The 16,391-nt window shown below is 48.2% G+C and overlaps 1 protein-coding gene across 1 annotated transcript; it reads left to right on the forward strand.

Moving 5' to 3' along the window:
* Positions 1–298: 298 nt before the first annotated feature.
* Positions 299–13,046, forward strand: CRYBB2 (crystallin beta B2). Its single transcript, XM_010373300.2, has 6 exons — positions 299–320; positions 2,062–2,141; positions 5,569–5,687; positions 8,805–8,937; positions 10,351–10,493; positions 12,781–13,046. The coding sequence occupies exons 2-6, from the start codon at positions 2,088–2,090 to the stop codon at positions 12,947–12,949; spliced, it is 618 nt and encodes a 205-aa protein (XP_010371602.1). The 5' UTR covers positions 299–320; positions 2,062–2,087; the 3' UTR covers positions 12,950–13,046.
* The last annotated feature ends 3,345 nt before the right edge of the window (positions 13,047–16,391 follow it).

Genomic DNA, 16,391 nt, shown 5'->3' on the forward strand with positions numbered 1-16,391 from the left:
GAGCGCACCAGTGAACCCAGTGTGCCCCCAGCCCTGGCAGCTGGACGGCTGATGCATGCAAAGCGGGCATCTCCTTGCCCAGCCGCCTGACCACCCCGGCGTGGCCGAATCTGAAAGCTAATGACATTATTGTGCAGAGACACAATGTCTGTGGGCATTTGCTGACCCGAGCTTTGGTGAGAGCTTAATCCAGCATTCTCACCCTGCTTTTCGCAGGAACACAGCGGTCACTCATCTTGGCACCAGCACTTCTGGGGAAGGTATAAATGCCACCTCCCGCTGGCCGAGCTTCACAGCACTCGCAGGGGCTGGTGTCACTGGTAAGATTGCCTCCTTTGCTTATCTTCCCTTCTTTCTGTCATCCTCACCCCTGCCGGAAAGCATGGGAGCACCTGGATTCTGACAAGTGACTTTGGGCAGAGACTTCAATGCTGTTAACCTCAGTTTTCTTTTCTGGTAAACGGGAAGGGGGTCAAAAAGGCTTCTTTATTGTGAGGATTCAAGAGAAGGTAGGTGGATCATCCAGCACAGTGCCTGGCACACAGTGCGTATTGCAGCAATGTTCTTTATTATTAATATTGAACAGACTATCAGCATCCTTGTTTTGTCAGTCGCTGAGGAGGAGAATGTAACTGAGGGTTTTGCAAGAATCAAACCAGCGATGGTTCAGCCTTGTTTCCAGGTGGGTGAGTCAGTTTTCCTCCACATCTGCAATTCTGGGCCACCCACTCTGTGCCCAGTCTCTGAGAATGCTACGGGTAGGATGCAGCCTAAGGTATGTGACAGCTCCCAGCAACAGGTTATTTCAATGCCACTAAAGCATGACAGAAATGACTCTAATAATGCCACAATTGCTGCCATTTCCTGCATGCTGAGTGTGTTCTGGGACCACGGCCAAGTGCTTCCGGTTTTATACATTACGTAATTGAATCCTCACAACCTGTTCACAGGTATTATTAGACATCATTACTGCCCCCATTTTATAGAACAAGAAGTTGAGGCATAGGGAGAGGATGTGACCTGCCCAGAGTCTCAATTCTGGTAGGCAGCAGAGACTGCTCCTGAACTGGACCAACTGAGCTTCTTCCGTCTGTGAACACTCAGGACTGGGAAGCGATAGGGCAGGACCTCAGGCACTCTGACAAGCCCAGAGGGCTGGTTTCTTGCCGGAGAGAAGTAGGTTTGGCTCCCAAGGTGCTTAACTGAATTTCTTCCTCCTGGGAAACATCCAGTCTTGGCCTTTCATGTGGAAGGGGCTTCTGGAAGCTGGGCATTATCTCTGAAGAGGAAGGCCAGGCTTCCTCTCTTACCCCTGAGGAAACACAGCCTGGTTTGATCACCCCTCCTGCAGGAAGGGGGAAGAGGCTGACAATTTTCCAGACTTTTCTGATGTTCTCAATAGCTAAGGCAGGTCTATGCTGCTGCCTGCCACAGTGCCTGGGTTTCTACCATTGCACCCATTTCTTCCCTTTCTTGTAACATGGGTTCTGTATCAGATGATTTCACTAATGGGGACGTAAAACCAGTGGCAGAGAAGAGAAATCTAGGTACCGGGATGGGGAGAGGAGTCCCAGAGAGAGGGTGGGAGAAACAGCAGGGGGACAGGGAACTTTGTGAGTTCCTAAACTGGGCACCACCACACCACAAAATACAGCCAATGCATAGGCTTTGTTTGTTCCACACAATTTTATTTAGGAAATTTCTGCATAAAGGCAGAAGTTCTGGGATTGACTGTTCTATATTCTGCATGGTATCCATTGTCTGGGGTTGAGTGTTGGGGACCCACTTGGGACCTCATTTAAGCTCAGTTTATCACTGCCCCCCCTTTTTTGGGAGTAGACTTCATTTTTCCCTCCTCCTGGAGCTGGCCTGGATAGATATAAATGAAGCTAAGGACAGAAGTTCAAGTAGCTGCTTACAGACCCCACAGCTCTGGGACAGCCTGAAACCAGGGGGAAAAGAAGAATATTTGGGGCCAGAGAGGAGTGGTCCCAAGTCCCCACACAGTGAAAAAGTCAGTGGCTCCTCCAGGTCCTCACTGCTGCTTCCCATGTCTTCCAGGTCATTCCTGCACGGGACAGTCCACCATGGCCTCAGACCACCAGACCCAGGCGGGCAAACCACAGTCCCTCAACCCCAAGGTGGGTACCTCTCGGAGGAGGGGGCATGCAATGCTCCTCTCCCAGACTTAGTTGCCCTTCTGTAAAATGGGCTTGGCATCTTTCTTCACAGGTACCCCCTCTCCACCCCTGCCCCTCTCTGGGACTCAGTCTCCCCTACCTACACACTTGGGGCTGATTCTGAGAGTCCCTCCCCAGCCCATAGCTGGCATGCTGGGATTCCCAGTACCAGCCTCCAGCTTTAGAGACTTCAGTTTCTCTCCCTTATCTGTTTTCCCACACCCTACTGTCCACAGGGCTCCCTGAAACTGGAGTAGACCCTCATTCTCAGTCAGAGATGGGATTAGTAGATGGAAGGTGGGTGCGAGTCCTGGCTCTGCACCTGCTGTGTGACCCGGGCCAATTATTTGATCCCTCTGAGCCTCAGTTCCATCTCTGTAAAAGGAGGAGTCAGATTTATTGCATAGGGAAGTTGTGAGAGCCAAAGAAACCAGGCTCAACCTAACACCCAGCCCGGGGTGTGCAACCACCTAACACCATCAAATAATCCCTTCTTTGATTTCTCATCCACCTGCCCACCCAAGGGCAGCAGGATCTTATCACAATGTCAGAGACTTGTCACACCAAGTCTGCCCTCAAACCTCCATCGAGGAGCACCCACCTGGCTGCCCTCCTGTGCCTCTCTGCTTTGGTAGCTCCAGGCACAGGTTCCTTCGGAATGGCCCCTTGGTCTGACTCGGTGCCTCCTGGGCCAGGCAAGCCTGAGCAGATGCAGCCCCTCACCTGTTCACCCCGATCTGTCCCTTATGGGGCTTACTTTCCAGAAGAAGGACAGACAATAAATAAATGAATATATGATTTCCAGTAGTGAGAAGTGCTACAAATAAATGTAAACTAGGGGAAGGGGCTCCCGAGAGTCGCAATGGTTGTGGTAGCTCAGGTGTTCCAGGAGGGCCTCTCTGAGGAGGTGACTTTGAGCACACACCTGGGTCAAGTGAGGAAGCGGCTATGTAAAAATTGGGGGTGCCTTTGTGAGGCCGAGACAGGAGGATTGCTTGAGCCAAAAAGTTGAGGCCAGCCTGGGCAACATAGTGAGATCCCATCTCCACAGAAAAATTTAAAATGTGGGTGAGGGTTGATGACAGCATCCAGACAAAAGGAACATCAGTCACAAAGACTCCAAGGTGGGAATGAGCTGGGTGAGTTTGGAAAAAAGCAAGAAGCACTGTCCACTAGACCTATGATGTGAGCCACATAGGTAATGCAAAATTTTCTAGTAGCCACATCATTACAAGTAAAAAGAAACAGGTGAAATTAATTTTCATATTATATTTTATGAAACCCAATATATCCAAAAGATGAGCATGTTAATGTATAATCAATATAAGAATTATTAGGCAGATATTTTACATTATTTTTTCCATTCTGAATTTTCAACATATGATGTGTATTTTACACTTAGAGCACAGTATAAGTAATAGTATGGACTAATTATGCGTGCTCAGTAGCCATATGTTACTAATGGCTGCTGTGTGGGACAGTGCAGTTTTAAAGGATTAGACAATTTGTAAAATGTTGCCCTCCACTCTATTGATTAATAATAACAATGCTAGTGAGCTCCTGGGTCCTCTGAGCTTTTGGGCTTTCAAATGTATGGAGAAACTACCCTTCCTCACCTGCCTACCCCTATTCAGGTGGGCACCCCAGGCCTGCTCCCTCAGAAACTGCGTTTGATCAAGATCCCAGTGTTACGTGCACAGGTTAGAGTCCGCAAAGTGCTGCTTCAATTTCAGCTGCATCAGACTAGCCTGGGCTTCAGTTTCAGCTCTTCCACTTACTCATGTGGGATCTGTAGCATGTCTTTTAATTAACGTAATTATGTCTCCCACAAGCAGCACAAATACTATGTGCTAACCGCACGCAAGCTCTTGTCTCCCAGGCCAGGGTAATAATAAACTAGCCCCGAACTTCCACATTCTTGATTCCCCATTTTACAGATGAGAGAACTGAGGCCCAGAGTATTGAATTGCTTTTTAGGTTTGCACAACTGGATGTAACAGGACACAATGGAGCCCTTGTCTCCTGACCCTATCTCTAGCCAAGTCAGTGACAGTAAAGGGCTGGGTCTCTGATTGTAAAGGCTGGATTGAGCCCATGGAATTCATCTCTAAGCCCTGTGGGGCACCCCTTTTCCTTTCTTTGTGTGGCTAATTCCAGGCCTGGGAGTCAGGGCTATGTTTATCCAGCCTGTGCTGACCATGTTGATTCTGTAGCTTCCCCCACTGGGAGTGTGCTGACCTGAGCCCATCTTTTCATCCACGGGCAGTTTGCTGGGGAAATGTGGCTGGAAAAGCTCTGCCTCCAAAATTCTCACTGGAACCATGAAAGGTGGCAGCTAGCCTCAAGGTTAATTTGGATGTGGGAGATGTTGGGTGGGTCTCTTCACTTTGCAGAGCTTCAGTTTCCCTGATGGGGATCTCCTGAGCCCCCTTCCTTGGGCTGATAATACCAGGTGAGGCAAGGGGAGTGAAGTCCTCTTAAGAAGTATTTCAAGGGGGAGCTCATAGGGACACCTGGGAATTCTGTGGAGGCTTGGAGAAAGGGCCCAGGTGTGTGTAGTTTTATGGGCGAAATGGAGGTAAGGGGTGTATATGAAGGTACTAGTGCAGCTCTAATGGGAGGAGGAGAAGCTCAAACGCGTGGTCTAGCACGTCAGTACTCCTAATTTGGTCCATAAGCCAGTGGCACCAGCATCACCTGGGAGATGATTGGAAATGCAGAATCCGGGGCTGCACCCCAGACCTGTTCCCTCAGAAACTGCACTTATCCAGATCCCAGGTGCTACGTGCACATGTTAGGGTTCGCAAAGTGTTGCTTCCATTTCAGCTGCATCAGACAAGCCTGGGCTCCAATTTCAGCTCTGCCACTTATTGGAATCTGTACCATATCTCTTAATTAACATAATTATGTCTCCCACAAGCAGAGCAAATATGGTGTGCAAATTATGCTCCCCTGAATCCTTCTAACAAACAATATCACAAGGCAGTTTCTGTCTTTGTTTCTTTTTCTTTTTAAAAAAATTAGAAGTGGGGTCTTGCCATCTTGCCCAGGCTGGTCTGGAATTCCTGGGCTCAAGCAATCCTCCCACCTCAGCCTCCCAAAATGCTGGGATTACAGGTGTGAGCCACCACACCCGGCCTGGGTTCTGTCTTTATTTCCCATTTTACAGATGGGGAGACTGACACTTAAAGAGGACAAATGCAGGCTCAAGGTCCCATAGCTGCTTATAGCCAGAGCCAGGGCTGTTTGATTTTTATGTTTGATTTGTCACTCTGGAGGTGAACCCTTCAGCATCCTTTGGGTTCTCTGAGCTCCCTCCCCATGTCTATCAGTCAACTGTCACTCCTCTTCATCATGATGAGGGTCTGAGTCTCGCTTCCTGTTGCAGATCATCATCTTTGAGCAGGAAAACTTTCAAGGCCACTCGCATGAGCTCAATGGGCCCTGCCCCAACCTGAAGGAGACTGGTGTGGAGAAGGCAGGCTCTGTCCTAGTGCAGGCTGGACCGTAAGTACCTGGGTGGCCTCTCCTGGTCAGGGACTTTGGGTGAGGTGATCAGGTTGTGGACTGGGGGAATCTACCCTTGCTGTTCTCCTATCTGCAATCTGGGGACCAAGTTTTGGGGACTGGCAGTGTATGGAGATAATTCATGCTTTGCAGTCAGATAGAGCTGGGTTCAAATCCAGGCTCCACCACTTCTGGGCTGTGTGGTGTTGGACCAGGACCTTCCCCCTCTGAGCCTCAGTTTCCTCCTCTGTAGGATAAGGATGACCATGTGCTCTGGGGATGAAGGGAAAGGGTCATGTAGAAAGCCTGATACAGAGGTCAAGGCAGGAAGATGGACATAGTGACTCATGAAGCTTTTAGAACTGCCAATCTCTGGTTCCAGGAGGGTCCTCAATCCTGGGAGGTTTAAGGCTGGATGTCCCAGCTCTGCATCCCCTCCTCCCTTCCCAAATCCTGACAATACTGGGTCTTTACAGATTTTTTGGCACACTTGGGGGCCAGGTCTGTATCCAAGAGAGAAGGGGAACTGAATGGTTGACTCACCTTATGTCATATAGCTGAGCATAGTCCTATGTGAGCCTGCAGAGTGTCTGGGACACAAACCACAGCTTCTCTCATTACTCCTTCTCTGTCAAAGCCTCAGGATGTAGAAATGTCCACTGGTGGCCAGTAAGTCAGATATGGCTGGAGATCCTAAGGTGAGCCATACCACACCTCAAGGTTCTCAGGGAATTCTGCAGAGTTCCACGGCCCTACATGGGTCAGAACCTGAAGATGTGCAGAACATAGCTAAAGCAGTGGCTATGCCAAGCCTTGGTCATCTGACATGCTCAGGGAATCTGTTGCATCCAAGAGAATCCCTTTCTGGATAACTGAGATTTGACTATTTAAGCATCACATCTGATTTTCAGCTGCCTTTTCAAATATTTTGATGAAAAAAAATTTCCCAAAGCGATTTTACACTCTTGTGCTTTTTTAAAAAATACGACATTTAGTATTTTTATTAACTATCATTTATTGTTTAAAACTAAGAAGATATGGTTTAAGGCAAAAAACCGTATGACTTCTGTTCACTACTCAGAAGTAACCATTATTAAGATTTTGGTATGAATTTAGATTTCCTTCTCTCTCTCTCTTTCTCTCTCTCTCTCTCTCTCTCTCTCTCTGTGTACAATCAAATCAAACTTGTATCATACTAAACATGGTGTTTTATTACTCACTTTGGAAACTTTACAAGGTAGCATGAACTCTCTTCATGTCATTAAACAGCATTTTATGTTGGTGCTTTTCAAAGTCGTTTGAGGAAAATTCACATCAGATTGACAGAAGGGAGATGCTTTAAAATGGAGGTTCTCGGGCCCCACTTCAGTCCCACTAAATCAAACTTGGCTCTGGAGCCTGGAATCTGCATTTAACAAGCTTACCTGGTGATAGTTACACCAGTTACATTTGATAACCCACATCCTATGTCATTACTTACCATGGCTTTGTAACAGTCCATGATTGAATATGCCATATCCAGGCCCTGATTGTAGGATGTTTTAGTTTTTCAGTTACTGGATATTATAAACAATGCCACAATGAACATCCTTATTCAGATATCTGTGATCCCTTGACAACTGTTTTTGTTTGTTTGTTTTGTTTTGTTGAAATGGAGTTGTAGCTCTTGTCACCCAGGCTGGAATTCAATGGCACGATTTCAAGTCACTGCAACCTCTGCCTCCCTGGTTCAAGCAATTCTCCTGCCTCAGACTACCGAGTAACTGGGATTACAAGCATGCAACACCGTGCCTAGCTAATTTTTCGTATTTTTAGTAGAGACAGAGTTTCACCATGTTGGCCAGGCTGGTCTTGAGCTCCTGACCTGAGGTGATCCGCCTGCCTTGGCCTCCCAAAGTGCTGAGATTACAAGCATGAGCCATGGCGCCCAGCCCCTTGACAACTGTTTTCTAAGGACCCATTGCCTAAAGTAGAATTACTGGATCAAGACTACTCTTCCAAAAGAGGATAATAAACATGATCTCCTCTTTCATTAATAACTTAGATTATTCCTCTGAACAGCCATTATTGCACATGCTGAAATGTTTGCCTCTGCACTGGTTGGCCCCAGAATGCTAATCATTTTGAGATTTGTGTTTTTTTCTCCTATTTTTTGCCTTCCTCTATTAGCCATGCCCGACCTGAAGGCCATCCCTCACTCTTTAGTGTGCTATTTTTCTTCTAATGTGGATCTACAAAAACAGAGTTTGGGCAGAGTCTAACAACAGGGACAAGAGAAGAAACAGATCCAAAGAGAGGGGTTTGCATACAACAGAGGGGGTCTGGGGTCAGTTCTCAGTGGTGAAGGCTGACTGTGTATCTCTCTCCCCAGCTCCATTTGCAGCCGTGTCATAGCTTGAAATCTGTCACAGTGGGAGCATTTACACCATGGAAATTGGCAAACACTGCAAATCAAGAGTGTTAATTTTTGTTTTGCTTTTTTGAGAGTTGGCTTTTTTTTTTTTTTGTGGAGACGGAGTCTCGCTCTGTCGCCCAGGCTGGAGTGCAGTGGCGCGATCTCAGCTCACTGCAAGCTCCGCCTCCCGGGTTTATGCCATTCTCCTGCCTCAGCCTCCCGAGTAGCTGGGATTACAGGCGCCCGCCACCTCGCCTGGCTAGTTTTTTGTATTTTTTTTAGTAGAGATGGGGTTTCACCGTGTTCGCCAGGATGGTCTCGATCTCCTGACCTCGTGATCCACCCGTCTCGGCCTCCCAAAGTGCTGGGATTACAGGCTTGAGCCACCGCACCCGGCCTAGAGTTGGCTATTAACTTACCAGTATACTATTGGCTTTAGTGCATGGCATCTATATATTGGTATTTGTTGCGGGCCGTTATTTAGACTGCCTTCTTATTTCTTAACTGTGTTCCAGGTGGTTAAAGGCAGCATAGCACTGAGTTCTGGATAACTGAGGGGACTGTGCGCTTGGATTTGCTGTGCTAAGGTTCGGGTGGGGCTACTACATCTTGCCGGGTTGGGAAAGAGTGAACCCCAGGGGTCAATGTGAGTAGCCAGGATCCTGCCATAGGAAGCTTGGAGTGGAACTGACCTGCCCCCTTTCTCTCTGTCTCCATGGCAGCTGGGTGGGCTATGAACAGGCCAACTGCAAGGGTGAGCAGTTTGTGTTTGAGAAGGGCGAGTACCCCCGCTGGGACTCGTGGACCAGCAGCCGGAGGACGGACTCCCTCAGCTCCCTGAGGCCCATCAAAGTGGTGAGCCCCCTGCCATCATTCTATTTCCTCTCTCTGCCCATCATCCTACTTTCTGTCTCTGCCACCTTGGAGCCGGAGGTCCTGAGACCAGGAAGGAGCCTGCCCCTCTAGCATTGTGCCCCTTATGATTGGTGAGGAACCTCCTCACTGGGTGACCTTGCAAAAGTCATTTTACTTCCCTAAGCCTCAGTTTCTTCATCTGTAAAATGGGCATATTGGTATCTACTGTCTTGAGATTCCAATGTGCTTATTAGCTTGAGGGTTGTCACGCTGCACAACTCCAGGGGGCTCCAATCACAAGATTATGAAATGCTCCAGAGGGCACTATACACATTCTATTTTACGTGGTTGGTGCCCCCACCCCGCAGGGTTGGGCAACTGTCGTCACAGAGTCATTGCTCAATAACCGGTAGCCATCAGAAATACAAGAAATTCTGAGTTCAGGACTGGAGAAGAAGGTGATTTAGCTCTTCTTCAAGACTCGTGCCAGTGTGAGTTTTCAGTGCTTCTGAGATCCTGATTCTTACTAGTGTGTGAGTGTGTAAACTGTCAGGGAGGGGACAGGGCCCATCACTGCTCAGTTACACTCCCAAACCCTCCAAGCCCAGTCTAGCTCCTCCCAGGACCTACTGGAAGGTTGGAGAACACTGGACTTCACACCCCACAGACCCAGGTTCCCATGTTGGCTGTGCTGCTCCCAGCTCTGTGACCTTGAGCACGTCATTTGACCTCTCTGTGCCTCATTTTTCTCATCTGCCAAATGGCATAAAAGGATTTTATGTCTAAGGGATAAGGGTTTTCTTATCTAAAAATCTTATCTTAAACTGAAAATGTTTAAAGGATTAGATAACTAAGGAAAATGTTATAGGAACAGGAGGATGGGAAGAGATGCAGAAATGAAGAAAAATCAAAATATCTCAGGTGCCTATTAGAGGCACAAGTAGCCTATGCATGTGTGTGTGTGCCTGCCTGTGTGTGCATGTGCATGTGTGTGCACGTGTGTGTGCCTGTGTGTGCGCGCCTGTGTGGGTGTGCACGTGTGTGTGCGCGCATGAGTGGGTGCCTGTGTGTGTGCATGTGTGTGCCTGTGTGAATGTGCACTTGTGAGTGGGTGGTAGATCGTAGCTGCCATTTATAAAAGAGAAACTTGAGGCATAGGAGGAAAAAATGACATTTCAGAATCAAATATTCCCCAAAGTGTTGCAGAGTGTCTGTTACATGAAAATGGCCCAGCAGAAACTTAACAAATGGCTGTGATCCAACAGCAGTTGTCATAGACACGTGGTAGGTGCACTGGGCAGAGACTGATGTGTGGGACATGAGGATCCCAATTCTGGGGCATGAGCATGGGGTGGGAAGGCCAACCCTGGGCCCCGTCACCCATACTCACTTCCCCACATCCTCTGCCAATAGGACAGCCAAGAGCACAAGATCATCCTCTATGAAAACCCGAACTTCACCGGGAAGAAGATGGAAATCATAGATGATGACGTACCCAGCTTCCACGCCCACGGCTACCAGGAGAAGGTGTCATCTGTGCGGGTGCAGAGTGGCACGTAAGTGCATTGCCAGCCCTGGCTCACCCTGCCCCAGGAACTGAGACTCCGGGGTCCTAAGTCCTGCTCTGCCCTGTATACACTGGTGATATTGCACACATCAGTGTTCTCTGCTGACCTCTGGCTTCCCACTGGAAAGTAAATGGGAATTCTCTGCCCACAGGTGACTTACAGCCCCTGAATTTCTCCCTAGAGCTGCCTTTGGGGAAATGGCCTTTGGAGTGGAGAAACCTTGGCCTTTACCTCAGCCCCAGTGAGCAAGACACGTATGTCAGAGGGGCAAGTTGAGGCAGGAGGGAAGGAATGAGTTGAGTAGTCTGAAACCTGTGAGAAGCAGGAGGACCAGCCCATGCTGCCTTTGACCGCATGTGTCCCTAAGTTTGGGAACAGGAGGTGTCATTTTCCACTGAATTGAAGTTCCTGGGCACATCGACCCTGGCCATCAGCAATGAGGGATTTCTCATGGTAAAAAATTTGGATTCCATGGGGGGTCCACAGATGAACTTTGGGCAGCGGTGTGTCGGAAGTAGCTTATATCAGCTTTTTTTTTTTTTTTTTTTTAATTGAGATGGGGTCTTGCACTGTCACCCGGGCTGGAATGCAGTGGAACAATCTCAGCTCACTGCAGCCTCCGACTCCCAGGTTCAAGCAATTCTCCTGTCTCAACCTCCCAAATAGCTGGGATTACAGGTGTCCACTACCAAGCTCAGCTAATGTTTTGCATTTTTAGTAGAGACGGGGTTTCACTGTGTTGGCCAGGTTAGTCTCAAACTCCTGACCTCATGATCTGCCTGCCTCGGCCTCCCAAAGCGCTGGGATTACAGGCGTGAGCCACTGCGCCCAGCCTGGAACCGACTCTTACATTTTCAGAATTTGTGTGAACTGGTTGACTAATCATTGGTAGCTTGAAACCAGCCACAGTGGGTGCATTTACAGCATAGAAATCAGCAAGTGCTACGAATTAAGGCTCTTTCCCCCAACAGAACCAGTTTAGCCAAACATACTGGCTTCTTGGGGTTTGTCAAACTCCTAAAGTGGTGTGCAAAGTTCTCTGCTCCTGTTCTCCTTCATTCCCTCTTTCCCTTCATTCATTCATTGATTCATTCATTCATCAGTGCTATCATATGCCAGGCATTGTGTTAGGTGCCCAGGGTGAAGGAGATTAAAGAGATCTGGCTTCTGCCCTGTGTAGCCAACAGTCTAGAAGGGGCAACTGTTAATAATTTAAGAATCCATGGCCGGGCGCGGTGGCTCAAGCCTGTAATCCCAGCACTTTGGGAGGCCGAGACGGGCGGATCACGAGGTCAGGAGATCGAGACCATCCTGGCTAACATGGTGAAACCCCGTCTCTACTAAAAATACAAAAAAAAAAAACTAGCCGGGCGAGGTGGCGGGCGCCTGTGGTCCCAGCTACTCGGGAGGCTGAGGCAGGAGAATGGTGTAAACCCGGGAGGCGGAGCTTGCAGTGAGCTGAGATCTGGCCACTGCACTCCAGTCCGGGCGACAGAGCGAGACTCCGCCTCAAAAAAAAAAAAAAAAAAAAAAAAAAAAAAGAATCCACATGCGTCTAAGCTACTTCCTTGAAGAAAAGATTCTTGAGCTGAGATCTGAAGGAACAGTAGGAATTGCGGGGGTAAAGAGGCCAAGAAAGAGCGTCCCAGACAATGAGAGCAGCATGTGCAAAAGCCCTGTGGTGCATGTGGGGGGAGCCTGGTAGGTCTGAGAAACTCTACAAAGGCCACTGGCTGGAATGCAGAGATGTGAGAGCATAAGAATGCGAAGTAGAGCTGGAGGTGTCCAAAGAGACTGGCCAGGCAGGTCCTTGCAGCCAGGCCTGTGTGCCATTTTCTGGAGAGAAGACCAGCACTTTCATTAAGTAGCCCCTGGAACCTCTTTCATCAGAAGGCCCCTGGAACCTCCCCCAGCTCTTCTTTGGCCTTTCAGCTGGGCTTGGAGGTGGGATAGGAGTGGATGGGGATGGTTCAAAGGCCTGGCTTATTCTAAACTTCAGTGAGCTTAAGATACCACCCCCTTGCTCTGACACCAGTATCAGGCCTTCAGTCAAAATTTGCTTCAGGAGGCAGTGAGCTCCCCATCAAGAGAAGGAAGAAAGCAGAGGCTCAGTGCTGAAAGGGTGGGGTGGAAAGGGTGTCCTGCTTACCCCTGGGAAGTGGCAATGGTTGGGAGGCTTCACCCTTCCTAGTGGCTTATGGATGCTCTCCCCTCGCCTCTCTTGTTTCTCTTCCTGTTTCCCCACTTCACCCTCCCCTCACCTCTGGTCCTGCAGGTGGGTTGGCTACCAGTACCCCGGCTACCGCGGGCTGCAGTACCTGCTGGAGAAGGGAGACTACAAGGACAGCAGCGACTTTGGGGCCCCTCACCCCCAGGTGCAGTCTGTGCGCCGCATCCGCGACATGCAGTGGCACCAACGTGGCGCCTTCCACCCCTCCAACTAGTACCCTCCCCACCATGCCTCCTTCCCAGGACCCAGACCTGCTGCCCAGGAACCCTCCAGACCAACCAGAGAGTGAATAAAGTGTGACTTGCAACTTGTCTGCTGTGGGTCTTTGATCCCCCTAGTAGCTGGGGTGTGTGTGTGTGTGTGTGTATGTATGTGTGTGTGTGTGTGTGTGCGCGAGACAGCGAGAGAGAAATGAGAATCAGCATATATCTGGGCTGGGGTAGGGCAACAGGACCCTTATTGAATCTTACGGTTCTGCAGCTGCTTAGCTGTGTGACCTTGGACACAGTGCCCAACCTCTCTGAGCCTTTGTTTCTTCATCTGACTTGAAATTCCCTTGCCTCTGAGTGGCTGGCTTGGTTAGCTCCTGAGCCCCCTGTTACATGCTGGTTGCTGAGCACAGTCATTCTCAGGGGCATGTGATGGGTGCCCCAGCCCTTAAAAACATGTTCACTGCCCGCCATTCTCACATTATCACATTATCCCCTTGAGTCTGAGAGTCTTTTTTGATTTGCAAGAGAAGCCAAGAACCCTGAAACCCCCACTCCAGCCCAGGGAGAGGTCAGAATGCCCTGTTTGTGAGTGTGTTCATTCATTCATCATATGGCTGCGGGCAACTGTTAGTAATTTAAGAATCTACACAACATCTAAGCTACTTCAATGAGGAAGAGACTACTGAGCTGTGAGGATCTTGGCTGTAGCGAGGCTCAAGGTGATGCAATGATCTGGGAATGAAGGCTGGGTTTATACTGCTGTTCTGGGGCATTGGCCAGGGATAGAGGCTCAGGCAAGTCCTTTTGCCTTCAGAGCTTTGATGCTTCTACTGAGGAAGATGGGAGAGAAACAGTACCTTCCTAATGGGATTGCGACAAGGCTGAAATGAGATGCTGCAGGCCTTCTGTCTTTAGACTCAGTTTTTGTTGGTTAATATGCAGTGCAAATACCTGCTTCCTGGGTGCAGCCTCTTGCCACTTCGTTTTTGGTATCTCTTGATGCCATTTTAAATTTTAATGTAGTCAAACAGCAATATTTTCCTTTAGGGTTTACGCCTTTCATATCTCCTTGAAGAAATTCTTCTTTCTTTTTTTCCCCCCAAGACAGAGTCTTGCTCTGTTGCCCAGGCTGGAGTGCAGTGGTACAATCTTGGCTCACTGCAACCTCCACCTGCCGGGTTCAGCAGTTCTGCTTCAGCCTCCTGAGTAGCTGGATTACAGGCATGCACCACCATGCCCGCCTAAATTTTCTATTTTTAGTAGGGGTTTCACCATGTTGGCCAGGCTGGTCTTGAACCCCTGAACTTGTGATCTGCCTGCTTTGGCCTCCCAAAGTGCTGGGATTACAGGAGTGAGCCACTACACCCGGCCAACCTTGAAGAAATTCTTTCTAATCCCTGGTTACAAAGAAATTCCCCAATATATTTTTTTCCCTATACTTTTTAAAACTTTTGCTCTTCACATTTGCGTTCTTAATCCTTCTGGAGCTGATTCTTGCATGTAGTGTATGGTAGAGATTCAGTTTCCTTTTTTTTTTTTTTTTTCTTTCCACTTTGGACCTCCAATGTCCTAAAATCATTCGTGAAGGAGTCCATTTGCTGCACTGTGGCGCAGTCACCTTGCTGATCCATCCCCTTCCCCACAGGTGGGGTGATTTCATGGGCTGTCTTTTCTGTTCCTGTAGTCAGTGTATCCCTGCACTCTTGCCACTTTATGTTAATGACTATTGCTTTGTAGTCAGTGTTGAGGTCCCTAAAACAGGGGCCCTCAAACCCTGGGTCTCCCGTGGCCAGAAATGGGGGTTGCACAGCAGGAGGTGGGCATTGCAGCCTGAGCTCCGCCTCCTGTCAGACCAGCGGCAGCATTAGATTCTCACAGGAGTGCAAACCCTATTGTGAACTGTACATGCAAAGGATCTAGGTTGCATGCTCCAATGAGAATCTAATGTCCCCTGCCCACAGCCCATGAAAAAGTGTCTTCCACAAAATCGATCCCTGGTGCCAAAACATTTGGGGACCACTGCCCTATAACATGATTCTTCAGGAATGTTTTAGAAATTCTCGCCCCTTTAGGACTCCATTTAGAAGCATTCCCTCACATTTGGAAAAGTGGAAAACCTTGTTGAATAAACTAAAGTGGTTAAAATGATTATCATAAAGGTAGAAACCAGTAAGTGTTCCATATACATCATGGAATACTATGCAGCCATAAAAAAGAATGAGTTCATGTGCTTTGCGGGGACATGGATGAAGCTGGAAACCGTTATTCTCGGCAAACTGACACAGGAACAGAAAACCACACACCGCATGTTCTCACTTACAAGTGGGAGTTGAACAATGAGAACACATGGACACAGGGAGGAGAACATCACACATTGGGGTTTGTCAGGGGTGGGGAGCAAGGGGAGGGAGAGCATTAGGACAAATACCAAATGCATGCAGGGCTTAAAACATAGATGATGGGTTGATGAGTGCAGCAAACCACTGTGGTGCATGTATACCTATGTAACAAACTTGCACGTTCTGCACATGTATCCCAGAACTTAAGTAAAAAAAAAAAAAAAAAAAAAAAAAAAGTCGGGCAAGGTGGCTCACGCCTGTAATTGCAGCACTTTGAGAGGCTGAGGCGGGCAGATCATGAGGTCAGGAGATTGAGGCCATCCTGGCTAACACAGTGAAACCTCATCTCTACTAAAAATACAAAAAATTGCCGGGTGTGGTGGTGGGCACCTGTAATCCCAGCTACTAGGGAGGCTGAGGCAGGAGAATTGCTTGAACCCAGGAGGTGGAGCTTGCAGTGAGTCGAGATTGCGCCACTGCACTCCGGCCCAGGCAACAGAGTGAGACTCCATCTCAAAAATAAATAAATAAATAAATAATGTTAAAAAAAAAAAAAAAGAAACCAGTAAGTGCTCAATAAATGTTACTATCATCTATTTCTTCATTCATTCTTCAACCATTACCTACTGAGTGCCTATCTGGATACTTGACTTAGTACCTGGGTGATGAAATAATCTATAACAAACCCCCATGACACGAGTTTATAACAAACCTGCACATGTACCCCCGAACCTAAAATAAAAGTTAAAAAAACAGAATCCACACAAGTCTAAGCTACTTCCTTGAGGAAAAGACTCCAGCTGAGATCTCAAGGAAGAGTAGAAATTACAGGGGTAAAGAGGCTAAAGAAGAGTGTCCCAGATGAGAGCGGCATGTGCAAAGGCCCTGTGGTGGGAGGAGCCTAGTAGCTCCAAGAAACTCCACAAAGGCACGGTGGTGGCTGGAATGCAGAGATGTGGTGGCACATGGAAAACCTTGTTAAAGTGGTTAAAATGATTGTCATAAAGGTGGAAACTAATACACGCTAAATAAATGTTACTTTTATCCATTTCTTTATTGATTCTTCATCCAATACTTACTAAGTGTCTATTTCACTCCTGGAACT

This window comes from Rhinopithecus roxellana, chromosome 13 (genome assembly GCF_007565055.1).
Source record: "Rhinopithecus roxellana isolate Shanxi Qingling chromosome 13, ASM756505v1, whole genome shotgun sequence".
Taxonomy (NCBI): domain Eukaryota; kingdom Metazoa; phylum Chordata; class Mammalia; order Primates; family Cercopithecidae; genus Rhinopithecus; species Rhinopithecus roxellana.

Excerpts from the sequence above, each read along its gene's own strand:
- CRYBB2 (XM_010373300.2), top strand. The coding sequence starts at position 2,088 with ATGGCCTCAGACCACCAGACCCAGGCGGGCAAACCACAGTCCCTCAAC. Across the intron at positions 2,142-5,568 it reads CACAGTCCCTCAACCCCAAG|ATCATCATCTTTGAGCAGGA; the intron begins GTGGGTACCTCT and ends TTCCTGTTGCAG. Across the intron at positions 8,938-10,350 it reads CCCTGAGGCCCATCAAAGTG|GACAGCCAAGAGCACAAGAT; the intron begins GTGAGCCCCCTG and ends CTCTGCCAATAG.